The 23655-nt window shown below is 41.4% G+C and overlaps 1 protein-coding gene across 1 annotated transcript; it reads right to left on the minus strand.

The window, feature by feature from the left end:
• Window positions 1–213: 213 nt before the first annotated feature.
• CRTAP (cartilage associated protein) lies at window positions 214–23655 on the minus strand. Its single transcript, XM_065629613.1, has 7 exons — window positions 23089–23655; window positions 19990–20139; window positions 19373–19544; window positions 17432–17560; window positions 15835–15980; window positions 13366–13449; window positions 214–3863 (listed from the first exon to the last, which is right to left on the minus strand). The coding sequence occupies exons 1-7, from the start codon at window positions 23527–23529 to the stop codon at window positions 3804–3806; spliced, it is 1182 nt and encodes a 393-aa protein (XP_065485685.1). The 5' UTR covers window positions 23530–23655; the 3' UTR covers window positions 214–3803.

Genomic DNA, 23655 nt, shown 5'->3' on the forward strand with positions numbered 1-23655 from the left:
TTCAGCTTTCAAGCAGTTCCCCTGCATGCAGGACCCCATGCAACAAGAGATCAAGCACAGGACTTGCACTGCATGCAGAGCCTTGTGCCAGCCATCTGCCAGAAGATGGACTTCACCCACCATTCACCTCTGAGTGGTGACTGAACGACATGCTCAGAATTATTGCAGACTTGATAGTGGGCAGCAACGGAGGATCAGAAACCAACAGCAGCTATGCAGATAGCCAGATCTGTTACTAGAAATATGAGCAATTATTAAAAAAGTGTCATTGTACAGCTCCACAACAAGCAATACTACCACCGAGGTCGATATGTATTTCATCTCCAGGGTCTGCCCAGGATCACCAGACACATGATACTGATGCTGCAGTTGAGTCAGTCACATGAATGTGGTGGCTTCATCAAAATGACACTTTCCTGAGCATCAGCATCATACTGGAAGCCTTGTCAAAAACAAGAAATGGAGACAAAATCTAAATATCCCATCAAGTTAGGCAGAAACTGCTAATGTCTGAGGCAGACAACTCAGAACTGCAAGGATTTGGGGGTGGCAGAAGGGAAGCAAGAACCATATTGCCACAGCCTTCCAAGAAGAGCTGGCAAGATCAGAGAAGTGGAAGACAGTAATTTATTGCAGTCATATGTAAATGTTGGCATCTAACAACAGCAGCAGCAAAAGAAAAATCAGTTAAAAGAACCTGAGAATGCTGGAAAAAGCCACAATAAACACTGAAGAACTGGAAGAGGAGCTATTTCTCATTAGAAAAGAACAAGGGTTTGAGAACTACTTGTACTTAATAAGATTGAACTGGCTTGGGACCATATGTAGTGGAAATTAAGCAAGCCAGAAAAAATCCACAGACACTTGAACAAAATGAAAAAGGGGTCATGGTGCCACATTTCAGGAGGCCACAAGAGTATCAGTTGCCTCCTCAAGTTAAATGGAACAGTAAAGGACATCAGACTTACTTAATGTAGGCCTAAGAAAAATCCATCACTGGTTAATGGACATCTTAGCAAATCATGAAATCCCCACTTGAGAAGGCACAATAGGAGGGGATTTTAGCTGTAAGGCCGAGAGCCGAGGAAATGACTGAACATGAAAAAAGAGATAAGCTAAGGAAGCCTGAAAGACAGAATCACAAGCTTACCAGAAAATTGATATGTGGGAGACTTGCGATGATTAAATAACTGATGAATTGGCAAAATTAGGGTTCATAGATGCTAAATGTATGCCCAGTGTAACCCATTGAAGTCAAACAGATCACATAACAGGTTAATTCTGGTGCCTAGTGTTTTACTGGTGGAATGAAAATATTACAATATTGTACCACATACTTTGTTCTTTAAAAAAGATTATAGCAATCTCCAACTATTAGTGCTGGAAAGGGGAAAGGAGTTCTTTAACTGGAAAGAAATCATTCTGGGTGGCAAACCAAAGAGATCCTGGAACTGATTTTCTGTCGTCTCATAGCTACTGTAGTCTATGCTACTTGCTTCACCAACAGGCAAAATCTGATTAGAAGCTTTATGCACACACGTTATTTCCACACAAGGTGTATAGTTATGGAAAACCTCAGGCCCAGGAACTTGAATTACAAGTACCTCTCTCGGAAATCTTTAAGGTTTTGCATTGCAGTACCTACAGGCAGCACACAAGAGCTAGGGTGCCACAGAAACAAATAGGCAGACAACAGAGCACCAAAGTCAGTTTGGTAAATAAGAAAAATGTAAATTACAAATGTCATAAAAGGAAGGCAATGTAGATTGATACATCCACCCTCAACCACTTCCGTGCCATTTAATGGTGGGAATTCTGGGTTTGAAAGCTGGAGTAGCAAAGATGAAGTTATTAGGACATACGATCTTAACATCAATGGTGCAGTTCCTGTTCCTGAGGAGAAAATCTAGAGTTGTCCTATGCAGGCTGGAAAGCAGAGGAACAAGAGAGGCCTCCAGAGCAGTACCCTCTCCCTTGAGCACACACACACTTCCAGCAAGAGAAAACCAGGGACAAGCTGGAGAAGCTACCCCAGCTGGGTACTATTATACATGAATTTAATAGGGAAGTCAGTCATGGTTTACAATCAACGGCTTCTAAGTTTTAAAAGCAAAGTTAAATTCTCGCATAAAATTACAACAAACGGAGTGCTACTATTGTGTGGAACAAAAAGCGTAAGGAAATCCAATGCACCCTCTGTATGTTCAAGGCATACAGCAAGGCAGATTCTGGTCTTGGTACCACAAGTGGAGCTGGGTAAAGCTCCTAAAAGTTAAAAGGCTCTTGATAGATCTTCATTTTGAGAATAAAACAGTCTGCCCATCAACTTCAGTGGATTAGTTGTAATTTATATTAAAGAAATTAAAAAAACCCAACCTGATCTTCCAAACATCTTTCACACACAACTTTAACATTTTAAAATGTTTCATTGCTGTCACAGGCCAGAGGACACTGAAACCTGATCCTGTGGATTCCCCTTCTTGTTCTCTGCAGACACTCAGTAGTGTAGACACTGTACTTCTACAGCATACATCAGCTACAGCAGCAACTACTCAGCAAGGTAGTGTAGATCATGTTTTGCCCTTTTGAAAACCTAAAGCAGATTTTGGTATTGCAATTCACTTCCATTCAACTGAATTAGGGTTCAGTCATAAGGGCACTGAATGCTCTTGTCTACGCTTGACGTAAGCAGGATGAAACCACTTGCAGGACTTGGTCCTTAAAAACAAAGGAGGAAAGCAAAAAGGATGAAATCCTGGATCCTCCTCTGAGGTCAATGGGATTTCTGCTGTTCAGTAGGCTTGTGCACTAATTCACTACTCATCTCTAACATGGTACTTCTGTGGCCTTCAAAGTATTTCTGTACAGGACTCTGCCATATAGCTAATAAAAATGTAAGGAATTCATATGCAAATATTTTTCAACAGTCCACTTAAAATTGCTTCGGTCTCCACCTGTACTTAGTTTTGGATAAAAAATATGCAGATAGTCCCACCAGACTGAAAAAAACCCATGCAAACTGTTTCCTACAGAAAAGAATACTAAATATATCAACTATCATTATTTTATACAAAATTAGCCTCGCCTCACACAGGAACCACAAGTTGTTTCAACATGAAGAGTAAGAATGGGTAAGAAGAGGAATTATTTATTATTCAGTTCTATGTGACCTCAGATTCACATCATGGAATTTAATTGAGTTTTTAAGAAAGACCAAGACGGCTTAGAGAATTATTTAAGCAATTTTTACAAGATCACCAATTATGCTTTTTAAAATCATCTGATTTCAGCTATTTAAATGCATCTTAACATCTTCCAGGTGCACTGGGATTTGGTACCACTTTATTCATCATCACAAAAAAAAGACATATATAAATAATACAATACATAGCTCAAAAAGTCTAGAGGAACTGTTATGCCACCTGTGGTTCATAATCTGACAAAAGTTCTTTGGAATTTAGCTGTACTATTATAACTTAGTAGAACAGCACCAAAATGAGGAACCTTAGTGTTAGTTCAAAAAATACAAATAGTCTGTCATGTTGTGTTTGTGTAAAGGAAAGAAAGCTCAAGAGGAAAACTCATATGCACCAGTTCTGTCAGTGCTCAGGAAAAGCCATGCTCACAGAAGGGTCAGTGCAGCATGGAAGTGATCTTTCAGGAGTGCAACTTGTGACATAAGGTGGGGCTTAAAGGAGCAGCTTTGAGGTATATCTAACTGGAACTACAGGTGACCAAAAACAATAGTAAGGAGCAATGGTGAGTCTTCACTTTTATAAAACACTCTGTGGTGGCTTCACTCATCAGGCTTCCTTCTTTTCTTCTACTTCTAACAGCTCATCAAGGAATTCCACAACTTCACCCTAGAAAGGATTAAATTTAACAGAAACAAGTTAACCCTGTACTGCAAAATTGGTGGAGGCATTTTAATCAAAACAAACTGTTAATAATAGGTGTCTAAATATTTTTAACACCCTTCATACAGAAGCAAGCACAATAAGCCTATAAAATGCAAGTAAATGGCCCATACAGGGGTAGCGCAAGTACTTGCGGTAACATACAGACATTAAAAGAAGGCAACGTTATATACTTCACAGTAAATCCTCGTACTTTTTCAGGCGTTTAAATAGACAATGAAATCCTCAGATTTAGAAAATAGTAGCATAAATGTTTAAAGCATCTGTTGAATTAGGAAATTGTTCAAGTAGCACAAAACATTAAAGAAATTTAGAAAGCTTCAAAATTCAAAGCACAAGTGTTTTGTAGAACCATAACTTTGACTTGGCATCTGTCTGCTCTAACTGTTTACATCCTTACACCCTTCAACACACAGCTCCTTCATTTTCAAAAACAGATCTTCACATGCCATGCTTTGACGAAGCAAAAAGGTAAAGAACCAGAGCTACTAGAATGTTTTCCATACTGGAAACATATACACTGAGTTTAGATTCAGGCCAGAAGATGTTCTATTCACAAGCTTCGCTCTTCTAATACAGGGTACCAACACAACATAACAACCCAACTTTATTTAAACTGCTCATGATGTAGTTGCACGTCATATATCATAGTCAAATGTCTTACTGCAGTCAAGCCTGAGTATTTTGGGATGATACAGCCCCATCAGCTGGAATTTACAGCCTTGTCAACCAAGCTACAGTAACTGAGCTAAGACCTGGTGTAATCACTTTCAGCCCAAGGTAACATCTTCAGCAGTGAAAAGCAAGAGGGTAAGAGCAAATGTGCAGGAGCATCTCAGACTACTCAAAACTGCCCATAGCAGCCTCTCTGCTGGCACCCACAGAAATACCAGTATTTTCTGCTTTGCCTTCCACGCACAGTTCAGAAACAACACTGCCTGAGATGAGAGACCTGTGGCAATGCCTGTGCCTATTTTCACTTTTTGATACAACTCAAATGCTGAGCTGTAAGAGAGATGTGGATGCTCAACATTACATTTCCAACCTTTTATTCTAATAACTACAATGTTCTGTTAAACTGTTTTAAATTAACTGGATTTTTTTTAACTTTCCTGTTCTTCCTTTCTTGACATAAACCTATGTTCTAAAAAGGTCCTAAGATGTCATTTAGTTCCAGACACATGCGGTTTGCGACTCAAAATTTCACAGTTTTCTGTTCTGGTGAGGAAAGGGTATTAAAACCTCTGTCAGTGAAAATAATAAGAGGAAATTTTTGTCTATTTTGAATACAACAATTGCATTACAGATACGGTGATAAAACATATTAACATCAAATTTTTCAGAAGTGTGATTAGCAAGGAGAGAAGTAATGAGAACCAAGCAAACAAAAATAAAAGTGGGAGGAAAGCTGGCTGCAATAGCTGCTGCTCTTGTTTCCTGCTTCACAGCTCCATCTTAAAACACTGTTGAGCTTCTGCAACTATGAAGTGGTTTTAGCAAGTCCTGAAGGACGGCATTTATTTTGCTTTGACTTTGTTCAAAACATTTAAGTATCCAATTCAATAAAAACACAAGAAAAAATGCCAGCACTTTCATATTCCCTACTTGTCTTCCTGGTTGCAGGAAGTCTGGCAACGGGAAAACAGGAATTCGACATTTCTGCAAGTTTTCCTTTGTTAGAAGTATTTTGATTGCCTAAGGAGCCCAATCATGGGAGGAACTCCATACCACTTCAGAGATGCACATGAAGAAAATAGCCACTAGGTCCAACAGTCACTATGCCAGCGTTTGGAAGATAGAGAAACAGAGGCACAGGGGACTTCAGGTCAGGTTTTATAGCACAGGTCCTTAAACTGTGGGCACAAGCATTGGGTTGCCCCTTGAAGGACTGCAGACAGGCAGGTCCCGTCAGCTCTGAACAGTTACAAGACTGAGAATACAGGTGTCTACTACAGGGGTGCCAGATCTAATTCAGACTGATTCTTTAACACCTCAGGATCATAGTTTAACAAAAGAATAACAGATATTTAAAAAGGATTTCTCTCCTCAGTCTACCTGTAAAGACAACACAAAGGTGACAGTCTGAGAGGTAGGGTGAAAGGTATAAACATCTGGCTGGATGACCCAGAATTAAGCATAAGGAAGGCATGAGGATTTCAGTATTGTACCTTTGGTAACTCAACCACATGGGAAGTTAATTAAATTCATATTATCGTCATGCTCACAAGCAAAATAGGATATTTTAGAAGTCACAGAAGATTCAGGCAGAATTCAGGGTTTTTTTCTTCTAGTATGTTTTCAAATACAGAAATACATACAAAGTCCAAGTTTTAAATGGAAACGATATTTAAAAGCAACAGTATTTGAAATAAATTTGACTGAAATCTGAAATCTCCAGTGCCTGAAAATGATCTCTAAAGGAAGGTATGACAAAGCCTTTGTTGTCTACTGAGAAGTATTAGGGAGTAAGAGAGGTTGAAATATGGCAAAAATATTTTAAAAGTTGCCAAAACAATACATATACATAAAATATGCTGTAATGCAACAGAATAATTGCCTGGATGTTGGTTATTTTCAAAAAGGCAAAACCTCCAGATTACAGTTAAAGACAAACAAAGCTCATAGTTAAAATATTGCAAGCTGTCCATACTGTTGTTGGCAAGCTAATGAAAAGGTGATAATGCTACGTCAGAAGAGCTGATCATCACATTGTCACACTAACAGCTACGACCAGATTGAGCTCTGTCCTTATCCCATTAGCACTCACTTGACACCACATCAGGCATTTTGCACGACTGAAGTCGGCAAATATTTCACAGGTGTTCATTCCAGGGTAAAAGCCTCCTGCCCACTGATATCTAATAACTTCGTGTTGGCCTGTAGACCTGGAGTCTAAAAATGATTCTCTGATACGATTTAAGCATTCAGGGTGACAGAGTTCCTCCCGTTATCTGGTATGCTCTTCGGCTGCTACCTATCTTAATAGGAAGAACGTTGCATTTTACATGCAAAGTCGGCTGCAAACCCATCATTCTTTCTGCTGCCAGCTACTCGATGGGACAACAGCCACCCAGCTCTAATGCAGGTTACATAAGTGTGCTGCTCAGACACAGTGCTGATGTAAACCAGAGTTGAGCAATATATGGCCCAAAGCGGGATGTAGCTGTCTGGCTGGTAGCTAGTAAATCAGTATGTGAAGTTTGACTAAGTCCAGGGAAGAGAACGGTTTGCCGCCAGACCAGTACATGTCTGATAGTTAGGCAGCCAACAACTGGGAAGTACACACATGCGGACAGCTTGGTCAGCTGCAGTGAAGCACGTCCTCTTTGGCAAGCTGGCCCTCAGTCCACAGTCACTGCCTCCAGGTTTGCATTGGGGGTCAGGTACGTACTGCAGGTACAACAGCTCTGCTGGCATCCCATGGTCTCCTTCCCTGGGCTACCAACCTCTTCCCTCTCCGAATCCAGGGACAGTCAGTGGAAAGGATGCATGGGAAAAGATGGGACAGGTATAGCCTGAAATATGGGAGGTATGGTATCAAACAGCAGCAGGGGAATGCTCCCAGACTGGTGTGAGTGGTAGGAAGACTCAGAGAAGTTGATCTGATCAACTGGAGCCTCTAATTATCTGTCAGATATACAAACTGAGCACCCTAGGCTTAAATTAACAACCAAACAGAGGCACAAACAGAAAGAACAAGTTTTGTACCATAGTAAGTAATTCCAGGTTTTACAGAGGGTATATGAGTAGGTGGATTATAATAAAAAATAATTTTAAAACAGAGTTCTTGGTCAATTCTGAATAAGGTCACCCAGGATAGTGAGACTGGTGCACTATTATAAGTGAGGCTCCAACATTTGAAAAAATAAGTCCTAAAAAGGAGAAAAATGCAGAACTCCTCAGTTACTACCGCAAGCTGAGTGTCCAAGACTGAGGTACACATTGGGCCAGGGATTGTTGCTGGCCCTTCCTTATGCAATATTAAATGCTGCATTCACACACACAAAACACAACCTTTTAGAAGAAACATCTGTACTTTGGAGACTCCTAGCCAGCTATTAAAATAAACAGAAAAGAGAAAAAGCTACCAATACATGGCTCGGTTATGGCCAATTCGAGACTGATGGTGCAGCACCAACTTTTCTTTCGACAGCAGCATTTAAAAATAGTAGCAAGCAGTAGGAGTCGTATTGCTCACTGACAGACCCAGACGCTTTGCCGTTGGTTGCAAAGACTAAGCATTGCCTTCTGCGTAGCAAATATTAATCATTCATGGGTCTTTGCCTCCACCTACAATCTATTATGTCCTTTCTCAATGTGCACTGGAAAAGTTCTGGGAAAAAACAGCTTTCTTGCAATAACCCATACTTTCCATGCAGATCTGCTGATGGCCTTTTCTGTAGGGATTCCATTTGCACTGCAGTGGGATAGCCTGTTCTTCAGGGAAGTAGCAAAGAATATTAAAATAACAATGTTCTAGAATGAATTAAGATCTACAGAAATATATTAGTATGGACATGCTTTCATAAGTGATTATCAGTGAATGAATAAGAAACAGCCTTTACCCTAACTCATCCAACAAGTTGAGCCTCAAGAGACAATCCACACAGCAAGAACTGGCTGGATCTTTGTTTCCTTATAATCTATGACCTAGAAGGAAAATATTTATCCCACAAAATACCCCCCAGCTGTCCTTCAAGGCAAAAATTCAGATTTTGCTAAAGTTCAAAGATATTAATGACTGGAAAATCTGTTCAACAGTGAGAGTAACAGATCTGATTCCCTTATGTCTTGGGCGTAGGTGGCAAGGTTGTGGTAGTGGGAAGGGTTGCAGGGGTGGCCCCCATGAGGAGGCCACTAATGAGTAATTACTAATGTAACTAATGAGTAATTGTCCTGTAACTACCCTCGTAACTAATTTGAGCAATAATGGGAGTAGTGACAAAAAGCTGGGTTACGAAAAACATTGGATTTTGTTCAAGGATGAATAGCCATCTTGCAAGAGTGAAGACAAAGGTTTGATGTGGATGACTATAGAAGATACATGCTCTGTGGGCCTGATAGAGCCTGCAAATGCACAACATGCAACCCACCAGCCAGCGATATTTCGGGGGACACACACGTTATTTCTGGATAACAGTAAGGCATGTGTCAACGAGTGGCTTAGCCTGAAAGGTTTATTCATCCTTCGACCAAGGAAAAGTTCCTTGATCCAATCTTCAGTTAAAACACGCGAGTTCACTGTAACCACCTCAAAGCCCTCCCAGATCCTCCACGAGCAGTACAGACCAGGCTGGACATTCCTCACATTCTAGCAGGGGAGAAAAAAAAATCCCTTCATTCTTTGTGCAGAAAAATTATTTGGCCCTTCCTTAACTTGTTTACTTTTCAGATACTTAGTCCATAGTGTGACCCACTGTCACATGCTTTTAGGCGTTTGGGTTTGTTTTGTTTTCAATATTAAGAGACCTTAGTTTTTCTTTACATGTATACTAACTACTTTCTCAAATATTTTTCCATTTCACTTTTTAATGATACATTCTGAACATGTAACTGTTCCCTTCCTGTATACTATAGGAGATTGCAGTACACTGAAGTTATTACAATAGTATTTTACAGTAATTCAATAAATGTGCTTTCCTCTTAACATTTTTATAATGCCTATAAAACATGAGTTGACTCAGTTTCAGAGGAACTTCAACATTGCTCCCATTACCCTGAAAACAGAAGCCTTCTAGCAACTTTGGTTTTGAACCCTATTTATGCTCTCTTGCCTGCTTTATGCACCATGCAGAAGCTTAAGGAAATCTGGGCAGGTAAAAATTCCTCCTAATGTCAGTACCTGCAACTTGGGGACATCCTACCACAGAAGCCCAACTATGTTCACAGCTTCCCATGGCAGGTGGTTTAAATGGGAGGAGGAACACCTTTGACCAAGACACATATCCAGTGGCAAAGAAGCAAGAGGGGAACGGAGGAAGCTTCTGGAGAGCCAGCCACATGGGCAGTATCTCTGCTAGGAAACGATGAAAAAAATCTCCTTTTCTTTTTTCCATTAAAGAAACCTATGCTGAACAGGGAACATAACAATGCCAAATAGCTGCCTGCTCTCTCTGAAACAGCTGCCACCAGCTCTTCTCAGCGTAGCGGTGCTATTCCAGTCGTGTTGGTCTGAGGTCACATGCAGGGCAGTGTTTACAGGTCTGCATTTACAACTTGCTCTTATGAGCGCACTTCTATGAATCATATGAACATATGCAAAAAGCAAGCTAATAAAGCCAAAAATATGTTGTTAGCAATTCCTGAACAGAAAAATAGGCTGAATTCAGATTACTATTTGCTATCAGCAGTCTACTGGGCCCTCGTGCTTTGATGCTATTCCATATCTTGTCTTTCCACTGGTCACACTCATTCAACACATATTGTCCTTCGCATCACACTTAGGAATGGAGTGTTTGAATTTCAGCTACTATATAAATGGACACACACATTATATACAAATAAAAAGAATGAGATGCCAAAATAGTGGGTCAAAGCTGCCAACGGCTTTTCACCTACTGATTAAGTAGCAAAAGAAAAATTGCACTGTAGGATCATCCTGGCCAAATATTTGTGGTTCTTATGTAATTTAGAACAGCTAAGTAGCTATCCCTAAACAAAATTCCTCAAGAACACTGAATTTATGGGCCAGAAGCATGTCTCATATAATTAGTGTAGTGCTGAAGTTATATCTACACTAGCCAAGTATCTGGCTCTTAATGCCATTTCAGTTTGCTATTTAAATCTGTGCAATACTGGGAGTTATATCTATTATAGCCTTTATGCATTACGCATCTGAACAGAAATCAAGAAGCCTAACTATCCATGGCCAACTAAGATGACAACACTGTTTAATGTTCTTTTAATGTCACTGTGGAAAACTGTAAGGATATTTAATAATAATAATTACTTTTAAGAAAAAGTAATTTGTAGCTAGTTGGCGTTAACATTCTCTGTCACCTCTACTGTGTTTAATGTTTGAACTAGAGTTTTTCATTTCCTTGTGGAAAAAACATGAATAAAGTAACATGAACAGGACGGTATTTCTTGTAGCAACATGTGCAAAAATCATTACTGCATATTCCAGCCTCTGCAATTACTGCAATGTATTATCGGAAGAAGCCACATGTTCTCACTTGTTTTGCTAATGGGATTTAAAAAGATACATGGATGATCTGGGATACGGGAGCAGTGAGGAGTCTAAATAAAGTGAGATTCTCCACTTGGGAATAATGACATATTCACATAGGAAGAGATCCTTTTGCCCCATCAATCCTTTTGCTTCACTCAAGAAAAAGAGAATGGTATTTTTCCACAGATTATTCTATGGGTTTCTTCACAGACAGCAAACATGGACCACAGAAACTCACAAAAGGCATGGCCTATGGCCCGAGAAGCACATGGTTTAAATAAACACAGTGCACTAAAAAGAGTGGTTGCCTCCATCCCTAACAATTTTTAATAAAGCTTTTACTGTAACACCTTATCTGAGTTTTTCATCAGTTTTCAGCATTCCTACAGAATAAACTTTTCTGTCCGTGCCAGGAGAAATATTAAAAAAAATTCCACTTATGCTCCCAGGTCCTGCCCATATAGCAGAAACTGCAAGGTAGCGATTTTACCTTTGTGCTATTCCTGCTCTGTCTGTACTCCCTCGAAGGCTCCTGCAGCCAAAGAGAAGTTCTGGCAGCCAGGGATTTAATGAGTTCACTACCAAAAGCCAGAGCCAAGCCAGAGGCATGGGCAGCCTCTGTCTCTCCCAGGTTCTTCAGCCCTAGTAAGGGCAGGCACAGAATCCCTCAAGCTTTTCCTCGGGAGAGGAGAATGATAACCTTCATATACAATGAGAGTGTGGGGTAGGGATATTTGTGGCATGACCCGGCCCAGTTATCTTGGATGTTTAACCCAAACATGCATTTCAGTATAATGTCACTTCCTTGATACTTTCCCAAAAGTTTAATTGACATTTCCACTGTACTTTGCTCTTGTAGATTGCAAGGTCATTTATAATTGCACTGGTGAAATGGGCTACAGGAATGAGTGCCAGCAAATGAATGCTTGTTTATCCTGTACGCAGTGCTTGAGGCTGAAGATTGTTTCCATAATCCCTTCTTGTAACAACATATGGGGGGAAAGCCTTCACAACTGACTGCTTCTCTCCTTCCTTGATTACTCATCCTCGTGTTTTGAGGCAGCAGATGTGGAAGAAGGAAAAAGTTACTAATTAAATCTATGTCGAACACAGAAAACATTATGGGCAAAGCACAAACCAATAAGGGAATATAAAAAAGTGCTCAAGCATTTCACACCCCTATGAGAATCCATACAGACTAGTCCTCATCTAAGCTCAATCTTACAACAAGCTTATTAAATTGTCTTTCACAGAGTTTTATCACAATGGAAAGTCTTCCTAAAGTCTGGTAACCTTGCAATGGAATTTTACATATAGAGTTGTTTTCAGGTCACTAGCATATTGAAGGCAGTGCAGACATGTTATTACTTCTCCATTATAAAATATTATCTCTCCCTGTGTGCTGGATATAATAAAAATTGCAAAGGTGATTTCATTTTTTTAACATAAACTGTCTTTCTCTTTTCTAACTAAAAAAGACCTCAGCAGTGCTCATTACAAGAACCCTGTCACATGCCATAATGTAGCTCTTTGCCAATGCCAACAATGAACTATTCCATCATTTGAAGATTTTTTAAACCTTTAAATGAAAGGTTCTGAAAACAAAGCAAAAGAAAAGGCAACCAAAAGCCTCCACAATTTATACTTCAATTTCAGTTGTGGGAGACAAAGAAATGCCCTTCCAACAATTTAACTACTTTTCTTGCACAAAAAATCCACTTTACATATTTCTAGTCTAATAGTAGTCATTATATGTTATTTGGCCATGAATTCCAACCATTTAAGAAGCAAGACTGGGTGACCAAAATGTTACTGTGCAGAGAAAAAAAACAGATAACGAAACTTCCTTTTGACAAAAATTACAATTTAGGCGGTTATTTCTGGACAAAATTATAAGGATCTTTAAATCTAATTTAAACAACATTTCAGAGAAAAAAAACAGGGAAAAAATGGTTTAAATATATATATGCTACTCCTCTGCCCCCTGGTGTTATAGCTTGCAAACTGGATTTTTTTTTTTTTTTTTTTTTTTTTGGGGTTCAGTGCATTATATTTACCCTTTAATACTGACCTATATTTTTTTAAATGGTACATGATGTTCTTTGGGTTTGTTTCTTACATTCCATTTACAAAAGAAAAAATTATGATAAAACTTGGCCACGGTTACAAGAATATTTTTCCATATTAGTTAAATCTTGGAATTAAATCTATATATCATCTTCACTTTAAGTGATTGCTGTTTTTGTTCAACCACGATTTCCTTTCTAGAAAACTCACCTCATCATCATCCATCAGATGTTCCTTTGCAAATTCATACATTTCCAACTGGAGTGTGGTTATGTTGTGGTATCGAACTGCCTCCTATCAAAAATCAAAATTTCTGTGTTACTTCAGGGTAACATACATGTCATCATATGTCATGTGAAACTACTCCAGTGAAGTCTGAAGTGAGACCCAAAGTTAGCAGAAGGCAGATGCCAGGGAGGGCTATAATGTTCGAGAAAGGAAACAGCAGAACAGTAAGCAGCATATCCAATGTTTTCTGTGGATCTTTCTAAGCACAGGCTCCATTGCTGTGAGAATAACAAAGCACTCTTCTCTTTCTCATGTTTCAAAGCACTGGCGAGTCTGAGAATAAGGAATGAGACTGCCAGAGCTGAGCAGCAGCCTGTGCCTGCATTCCAGCGGGCTTTGGACGTGAGAAAGCCTCCCTCTGGCTGGCGTATGGCAGCAGGCAGTTCTGGGAAAAAGAGACACTAAGCTCTTTTGCATGATAATGACTCACCACCCCAGCCTGAGTCTGGGGTGGGGAAATTCTGCAGGGTCACCCACCTGTCCCTCCTCACTTCCCTGGCTGTTTGCCTGGACAGCACTGTTTAGCTCAGTCACCTGCTCTCACATTTGTGAATACCAACAGCAATCTACTTTGATTATCCCATTTAACTCTTTTTAGGGAGAAAAACAGGAGACTTTCTCTTTCACAGAAACATCTAAAGCTTAGTGCCAGAGCCAAATCCTGCTGTCATCCCATCCCACCTCGTGAAAACAAACCAGAGGCACTATGGGTTTCACGGCAAGTGATTAGGACAGCAAGCAACTTCTGTTCATAGTTACATGGATCAAAGTACAAGAAAATACAGCTGTGTGCATTTAATGTTTTATATACAAAAGTTGAATTATCTCTAGTCCCCAGCTCCTGAGAAGTTATCAATGAAACATTCAGAGTTAATGTGTAGGGACCCTGTTTCCGTCCTCCCTGAACATGTATGTCAAACCTGTCTGTGGTTTGCAGTTTTATACTGTTGCTACCTCTCACTCCCACCAGCAAACGTTGTCCCCAGTATGGCTACAAAGCACAGTTCTGTTCCCAAAAGTGACAAATGAGTGGTCCCTTTCCCCTGTGAGCTAAGACTCACTGTTGCTGCCTGAAAGAACCAAACGCATTTTCACTCTTTTCTGTCTCACTTGACCCTGCAGGCAGGCCTGTGTTTTCAGTGTTCAGATAAGGAGGTGTGTTGCATATAACCACTGTCCAAAAATAAAAAAGACTTAACTCAAATGGAGTGGTATTTTTGACTTGAGCTGGCGGGCCTGAGAGGAAGGAAACCGTAATTATCAAATCACTGCAACCTATAAGGTGCATACATGAACTTCTCTGCAGTGTTGCTCCAGATAAATCCAGTTGCCTAAGCACTACACATATGTACTGAGCTTAATGCAGCTCAGGTCTCGGTGACAGAGGTGTCTGAAGAAGCAACACAGGAAAGGCAACAGGCATGGGGGGTGCCTGCTGTTGCTTCAGCTAGGTTAACTTAAATAACTATTCGACGGAGAAGTCATGCCCTGAGAAAAAGAGAAGGCACTAAATTTAATTTGTGGAACATGTATTGCTAATGACCACTTGTACAGCACATACCACTGATACCTAAGGAGTCACTCGCGTGTCACAAAGCAGTTAAATCAGTTGCATGACACAAATCCTGGTAACACGAAATGACAAAAAATCCAACTTGATTGTCAGAGTCCAGGCTGCAGGAGTCCAGGAACACAGCAAAGATGCTTTTATACGTAAAATTTCCTTGGACATGGAAATTTAAGAACAGCACAGAAATTCATTTTTAGAGTTAGTTTTCAAAGCAAGAGTACAATCATTGTTGGATGGACTGATGTTTACTGTTGGTTCTCTGCAGCAAGTATTCTGAGATAAATAGATACAGTATGGTCCTGAGCCTTTTTCTGTCCTCATCCACCCAATTATATTCTAAATGGGCTAAGTGGAAAGTGAGTTTATTTGGGGTTATCATATCCAGACACATTCCAATGCCCACAGAACCTGAAGTAACAAGCAGGTGGGCAACTACATGTTGGCAAATAATAAAAGCCCAAATGTCACTAGAGTGATCTTTTCATCAGGAGATTTCAGCGGTCAGCTATTTTATTTACAGAAGTAGATAAAGATATAAATATGAATAAGTGGCAGACAAGTACCAGCAAGAATTTACTTGTCATCATATCATATTATATCCATTTGTAGTATATTTCAACAGAAAAGGAAGAACTATAATGACATTCACTGTCACATTATGCAGTACATCTCTGCATACAACTTTCTATATGGTTTTCATAAAACAGGATATGTTTAACGCCAGAATCAATAGACAAGCCCCATTTTCCCAACCTCTTACCTGCTGAGTTTCAGGGAAATATCTGAATGTGTCTAGAAGACATATAAAGTAATTCACCTACCGATCTGGGCTGAAAATCCTCTTCTTTAAGTCCCCATTTGTCTTTATGATACTGATAATAGACCATGTTCTGTTTCATTACTTCATCTTTCTGGTCAAACAGAAGGTAACTAGCAGCACAAGAAGCTGCATTCTTCATGTCATTCACTAATAAATAAACACACAAATAAAATCAAGATAATATCAGGAATTTGTTTATTTATCTTATCTAAGGTCTGAAAAACTCAGACGGAAACAGGACCCATTTCCTACCTCCCCACTGGCTGCATAGAAAAAAAAAATGCTTCTCAGAAAGGATAAGCTGTTTTTGTGTTCTCAAATAGGTAAGGCCTAGCTTGGTGATCCCCATTGGGGTATTTATTAAAAAACAACAACAAAAATTTTTTAAAACCCCACTTCTCTGTGCTAGAACTGACAAAGAGAAAAGAGTCAATGCGTAAAATGTGTAGTCAAACAACAGAAGCAAAAGTCACTCATGGCTTGGTGCTACATGGCTGGATGTGCCTGCCCTCCGATGTTAGAGCCTGCAGCAGCAGCTGTAAGGGCCACATGCATTCTTTACAGGGCAAGTAGTTCCTCAAGAAACCACAACATTCGTGGAATGATTTACCTATCAAATGCGTAATCACTGAGCACCAGAACACAGCCATTTCTCTTAAGTGGTTCTAACAATTTTAAGAGTCCACTAGGAAGAAGCCAATGGTATGAAATACTCTGTAGGTTTGTCTGTGGAAGCAATTCTGAACAGTAAATTGAAAATTTATTATTTATTCACTAGAATATGGGGTACCCTGTTAAACGTGTTGCCTTGAAGTCACAGTCTTTCGTCTCTTTAACTGAATGAGTTAGAAGTGTAAGAAAAATCTTCTTATTAGAGCTATACATTCAGCTCCCTAGCAACCATGTGGGCCTGACAGCTTGACCACCATGGCTTTTAGGCACAAAACATGTTTTTTTGTACACAGGTGTATCAAATGGGTCTGTGTCATTGCATGAGTTCCAATGTATAGCAAGTGACTGACACCGTTTACCCTAACATGTTATGAGTTGCTTCAAACAGGCAGAGGAATTGGTGTGTCATTTCAACATGTCAAATACATACGATGAACATTCATCTTGTACACTAATATTATTTATACGAAACTCTGAAAAGTGTCAGCAATTGGTGCTGGCAGTAGGTGTCACATAAAGAACGAAGGACAGTGATGGATCAGATCACACTTACTCTGAAACCACCTCATTTTTCCAACACCCAGTGAAGATCAGTCACTATCATATATAACTTAAAACAGAGGCGCCTGCCCTGGGCAACATCCAGCCCTTCTGGAACTGATATTCAGCAATTTATTTTATCATAGACAATTTGATGAACACAGGCTCTATACATAACATTTCTCCCCCTTGCCTGTTAACCACAGTTATATAGGGAGAAAAGAGACATCAGGCAGCCCAGACTTTGTCACGGAACAGGTTTAAACTGCAGATTCTGGAGACCACTATTTACATCCTAAAGCATTAGAACCAGAGGGAAAAGATGATGAATGCAAACTGTCCCACATCATCCCAATGTTATTTAAGCACATTAAATCGCTACTTACATTTATAATAAGCAAACTGCAAGTAATGGTACATGGTGGCCACAAATTTCTCAACAACAAAGCCTCCTATAATGGGTGTCAGATGACTCTCGCACTGTACTTTGCATGCAAGGACTTCAATATAATGATCTAGAAGGAAGAAAACAACACCACAGGATATGGATAGACCACAGTGAATGGTTGTAACCCTTCCCATCAGCTATCCATTAAAACTGAGCCTTATAATGCTCTCCTGGGTCCTGTGCCTCTGGATCTTGCTGCTGGAAAGTACTGAGCAGCTACAACTCCATCTGAAGTACATATCAAGTACTGGTACTCAGCCCCTCTGAAAAATCAGTGCGGTCTGGACATGGTCTATGTCAAAGCTAACTCCAGAGAACTAAGCAGTTATCTTCGACTGACACCTACAGGCAGTCTGTGGTAGTACGTTTTACATAGAGAGTTTTTTATATAGAGAGTTGCAGACTATCGCATTATTTCCTAACTGTGAACTTAACACTGCTAATTTATTTAATTTTGACAGCTTGGTAATTTCATTGAATTATTGCATGAATAAGGTCCACGTGCTACTGAGTACAACTGTGTCACAGAGAAATACAGCAGGTGATTGCAAAATAAACCTCCAGAGACGGCTGCATTTTGTGCCTGCAGTTTGGATGTTCTAAAAGACAAAACAGACACTAACACTCTGCTCACTAAAGAACACCTTTCCACCAGGAATGGTGAAGTTCACAAGCTCACGCAGTCTACAAAAGCTTGCTACAATGGGACAGGACTACAAGTAATCTTCAAGAAAATACATTCCAATAAAACCTCTGTCAAAAGAATTACAAGTGTGTTCAGGATATATAACATTATATAACGACATCAAACAGAAACATTTCAAAGCCTTAGTTTCCCTGTTAGCCACGTTTGCAGGTGAAAGTAAGTTATCTAAGCTTGTGCAGCAAGTCTCTGACCAAGGTAAACAAACAGCAATGGCCCCCTGCTCTGTTTTCACCTCTCATGACTCCTAACATGAAGAACTCTGAAGCTAACTAAACACGACTGGCCAAATGAAATTACCAGACCCATCTTCTACAAGAGCAGTGGAGTCTCCAGATACAGGAGTGTTCAATTCCAGCCAGCACTGAAAGCCAGAGAGGCAAGTTCCTCAGTGAAGTGATCCCATGCAATGAGGACAAGTGGCTTCCAAATGCCTCGTGCACTCATCAAGTACTTCTAGTTAATGTTTTTGCTACATCTCCTTTCTGCAGAAAAACCTCGGACGCACAAGTTCCCTCACCAACACACCTGATGGCTTTTGGACAAAAAGTTGGGCTGGTTTTCCTTCTGGCAGCTTAGAAATGCTGAGGCAGTTTCCATGTTTCTAAGTTTGTGGAGAAAACATGCAGGCATTGTCTACATAAATATTGTCAACAACACTGAGCCCAGAGCACTAGAGAAACTACTTATTTTTCTATCAAACAGCATAAGAAATGTCTGTGCACCATTTTGACAGCAATCAAAAAGGTGGTGACTCTTTCTTTGCAAAACAATGGATTTAAAGATACAGACTAAAGAAAAAGAAATCCAATCTGCTAGAAAAACTCTGCTGTAGGAAAGATGAAAAATAGGCAAGAGAAATTTGCTAGATGGATACAGCAGTTACTTATACTTCTCTTTTATTCTGACAGACACTTAAATTTCCATTGTAATGTAAAAACTCTCTGTTCTGATTTTCTGACAGCCCTCATTTCCATTACCGAAAAGAAGAAAGAGTAAAGCAGAAGTCAAGCAGATTTCTATGAATCTAAGAAATTCGAACTGGCGCAAAGTGAGCAGGGGCACCATGTGCATTTCACACTGTAAACTGAGGAACGGGACTTTGGTAGCCGATCCTAACGATTAACTGAAATGCACTCTTGGGACATCTTTCCCTACTGTTTCCTAACCACTCACCTGCAATGGAGAGATAGAAGTCTTTAAAATCTTTGATCTCTCGGGAGCCTTCACAGGCTGCTGTGCAATCATCGTAGGCTTTGAAGAAATCAGGAAGAGCCAGTTCCATGTCCGAGATGGACGTTCTCCAATTCTCACCGTTGTATGCTCGCACAGCCCTGACAAACAGATTCTGAAAAATTGGCAGGAAGGAAAACCAACAGTAACTGCTCTGCAGAAAGCGTGTGTAAATTCAAATCTAGTAAATGATGTCTCTGCATTTCTGGATGACTACGTGATCTGTTTCCCAGTTAATATGAAGACAACAAGTACAGATGGCTAATGGATTTTACCAGATATTTCCTTGAACGTAGAGTACATAATTCCATTTCAGATCAACAGAAAAGCCTGCTGGACAGAGGGAACAGAATGAGTCTAAAGCACAGGCTTTGATAAAGTCCCAGAGGTGAGAATTACTGAATGCAACAAGAAGACACAACAGAGATGATGGATAAAAACAGCAAGAGGGAAAGGAGAGGAGGAGCAGAGAACATATAAGCAAATGAGATCCTCGAATCTCACCCAATCAGAGGAGTAAAAGAAGAGTTCCGAAAGACCAGACTGAATAAAAATCATACCTCGTAAGCTTTTGTCTCCAAGTCTTTAATGTGCTCCTCAGCATCAGGTATGCTCTTATAGTAGGCCATATTTCTCTGCATCATTTCATCATCTGGATGCTTCAGAAGAAATGTGTGAGCTGCCGCAATAGCTTTTGGAAGGTTATTAGCCTAAGGAAGGATGGGAAGAAGAGGAAAGGGGGAAAAAAAGTTAATTGGGAAAAACAAAATCAGTTTCCCAGTTTCTGTCAACAAACTTTCCTGCAGCCTATATATTCCCAAACTTAGGTCTACTGAAATCACAGTCTCGGCAGATACAATGGTACACTAGAACTGATACAAATCTTTTGTGTTTTACTACTAGCTGCATCACTAAGAACATGTTTCTTTTAATGTTAAAATCTATTATAGTTGCAGATAGCATAGATAAGTTAAAAAGAAGAGTATTTTTTCCCTTCCACAGGCCCTGTTCATAACGCTGACAAGGCACAAGCATATACTATTGCTCCCGTGTGGGATTAATCTCACAACAATTACTGAGGTCAATCTATGACTGCTGAGCAGGAGCCACCACTGCCCATGTTTACATGGTGTTTGTGTCACTTCTTGCCCTAGCAGCACACAAGACAATATTCTAATAATGTATCTGCCTGATGGTGTTACAAAGTTAGAGCAAACAGCAGGGACTTGCTCCATCATTGTGTCCTAGTGTACTATGTGATTTCCCGTACCCGTTTTTAAACTAACTTTAAACCCTGTTAGAGATCCTTGGTGAAGTATGTATTCCTCATTTACAACTGCATGTGCCAAATACATATGTACTTCTGTGTGCATGCATTTATATTTTTTATTTTCTACATTTACATATTTTTATAAACTATATAGTCTGTATACACATATTTAGGAAGGAGAGAGAAAGAAAAAGTCTTCATTATTTGTGAAATGTTAAAATCTTTTCCCTTGTAAGCCAAGATTCAGATCAACCCGTTCAGCATATTGATGTGTAGGTAATAAAGTTCCACCTCACATCTGAAATAGCTCATGGAAGTATATGTATAAAACTATAAGCAAGAAGCACATGCATGTATGCACATGCACTCTGCTGTTTGCATCCATAAAAGGTATCTTTTCATTTCAGAAAGAAACTTGAGAGATGACATCAAAGAAAGGCTGCAACCCTAACATGAGCTCTTGCTGCTGTGCTGCTATAAGTGTCCCAGCACTGGAACTCGGCCAGCTGCCCTTCCTGGCTGTCCCAAAACTATGTGCTTCCAGTCAGCGCAGGCAGTGCTAAACGCGAAGGGAAATCTCAGCGGCACTTTCGTCAAATGCCTGGTTTCTTTTGTGCTTTATGCTTTAACCCTGTTTGTTCGTAAGCTGACAGCTCTCTCATTTTTGCTTAGTCCATAATTCACTCTCGGTTTCAACTTTCACCAGTAAAAAAAAGTTTTGTAAAAACACATCCCGAAGTAAACTCAGTGGCTATGAGAAGGCTCCCTCCAGAGGAGCAAGCAGCAGCACAGAAATATCCACCCCCAGGATCTAAGACGTGGCAAAATTTCACTGTTGAACCCACCTGAATAAACACATAATCACACTAAAAAAATAACACAAAGCGTTTCCCTCCGCCTTCTTCCTATATTATACACGCTGTTGGGAGGGTGGGGGATGTGACATTCCTTTATTCAGAAAATCGCCAGCCAGGAAAAAGTCCTTTGTACACAGCAGTTTGAAGCAGTTTGTACCCCTAGAGGGGCCGTTCAGACCTCCCCAAGTCAGTGAGAAGAGCTCAGACCTGGACTACAATCTAATAAGAAAGACAATATGAACTGACACTAAAGGCAAACCCCCGTCATCTGCACTGCACAAACCGGCTGCAAATGTGGCTGAAAAACAGTTGAAAGGGAGAAGGAGGGATTTCTCCAATTTCCCTCTCACATTGCTATTTGTCAGTTACTTTATCAGAAATGGGAAGTAGGGCTGATTTCTGCTGTGATCCATACATTGCAAACTTTGTATATACCACAAGAAGGGAAGGAATAGTTAAAGACAAGAAATGGAAACAAGTAATTGCAGTATCTGAAGGGAGTGCATGAGGGATAGACCTTGCCTGAGAGAAGATGAAGATGAGAAGGAGGAAAAAAATTTTCAGCTAAATCCTGGGCAGAAGGATGACAAGAAGCGAGAAGAACGGGATGAAATCTGTTAAAAGAGGTATGTGTCCCCAGTCTTGGCTGAACCAAGAGCAAAAAGTAAATAGCATTCTAGGGCTAGCATCAGCGTCACACTTCAGCAGCCAATTTTTGCTTGATTCCTTCCAGCGGCTGTAACCAAACTGGAGTTTTGCAGGCATTGGGCTGTCTGTGAGTTGCAGGCAGGGGGCTGCTGCACTTGAAAGAACTGGAGCAGAAGAGACCAAGAGAGGAAGACAGACACACCGAGGGAGAGGAAGCAGCAAAGAGCGCCTGCATGAGCAGAGCATGACATGAAGGGTCTGGAAAAGGTTTCAGAGAAAGAGGAAAGTAAGGCAGGCGGAAAGATGAGAGGGGCAGCGGTAGGAACAGCACAACCACATGCCAAGGAGGCAGCAGCCAGTGGCTGGGAGTCTGGGAAGAACTGGAGAGGTTGATTGAGGGGATGTGCTGGATGAGTTGTGGAACAACTGGTGAAGAGTGAACTGAATGGTAGGAGGTGGGAAGAGGATGAAGTGCAGAGCAAGCAGCCCAGGAAGGGGTAGGGACCAGGGGACCTGACTGTGGAGGGGGAGTGAGAGGAGGTGGGAAGGATGCCAGTTGGGGGCTAAAGTGCTGTGGAAGAGGCGATGGGGAAGAAGGCTACAGTCCACAGTAACCTGCTCTGAGGGCCTGGTGAGAGGTCAGCACGACAGGAGACTTTCAGCGTTGAGTGCATGGGGCACCCGTGTCCATCGAGGCTGTGCAGGGACACATCACACTGTGCCCCCTCCACCCCGACAGTGACAGGCAGACTTAGCTTCGCTTGGCTTGGCTGGAGGGTGATACAGCCCTAGGCAAGACTTTGGGGAGCCAAGACTAGAGGGGGAGCGCAGGCTGGGCAGAGAGATGAGACGGGAGGGAAGAGGGATGAAGGACCGGGCCTCACCTTGAAGTAGGCGAACTGCAGGTACTTGTAGGGCTCGCGTTGCTGGAAGTCCTCGAGCAGGTCGCGGCCGGGCTGGGCCTGGCGGAAGGCGGGCAGCCCCTGCTTGCAGCGCCGCAGGCACTGGGCCCGCCGCAGCACCCCGGCCAGGAGCCGCAGCTCGGCCAGCTCTCCCCCGGCCGGGGGCTGCCCGGCGGGGGGCTGCCCGGCGGCGCTGCAGTTGCGATGGCAGAAGGCCTCGCTGTCGCGCAGCAGGCGGTACAGCCGCATGCTGACCTCCAGGTAGTTGACGCTCTCGGGCCAGTTCTCGGTGCTGTACTGGTCCAGGCCGTAGCGGTAGGCGGACTCGAGCGGCATCAGCTCGTCCCGCGGGAAGCTGCGGAAACTGTAGCGCTCGTACTGCGCCCCCGCCGCCGCCAGCAGCGCCGCCAGCGCCAGCCACATGGCTGCGCCTTCGGCCGCCGCCCGGCCACCACGTCGACCCCACCGGGAGACGGGAGCGGCTGGGCCGGGAACGGGAGCGCGGCCGAGAGAGGGGCCGGGCCGGAGCCGAGGCAGGGGCGGGTCGGG

Source organism: Caloenas nicobarica, chromosome 2 (genome assembly GCF_036013445.1).
Source record: "Caloenas nicobarica isolate bCalNic1 chromosome 2, bCalNic1.hap1, whole genome shotgun sequence".
Classification (NCBI taxonomy): domain Eukaryota; kingdom Metazoa; phylum Chordata; class Aves; order Columbiformes; family Columbidae; genus Caloenas; species Caloenas nicobarica.

What these genes read in the sequence shown, in the direction of transcription:
- CRTAP (XM_065629613.1), bottom strand. Translation starts at nt 23,529, where the DNA reads ATGTGGCTGGCGCTGGCGGCGCTGCTGGCGGCGGCGGGGGCGCAGTAC. An exon ending in CTTCTATCTCTCCATTGCAG is followed by an intron (nt 17,561 to 19,372) that starts GTGAGTGGTTAG and finishes TCTTCCTTCTAG; the next exon opens with ATCATTATATTGAAGTCCTT. An exon ending in AGGATTTTCAGCCCAGATCG is followed by an intron (nt 13,450 to 15,834) that starts GTAGGTGAATTA and finishes GATTTTTGATAG; the next exon opens with GAGGCAGTTCGATACCACAA.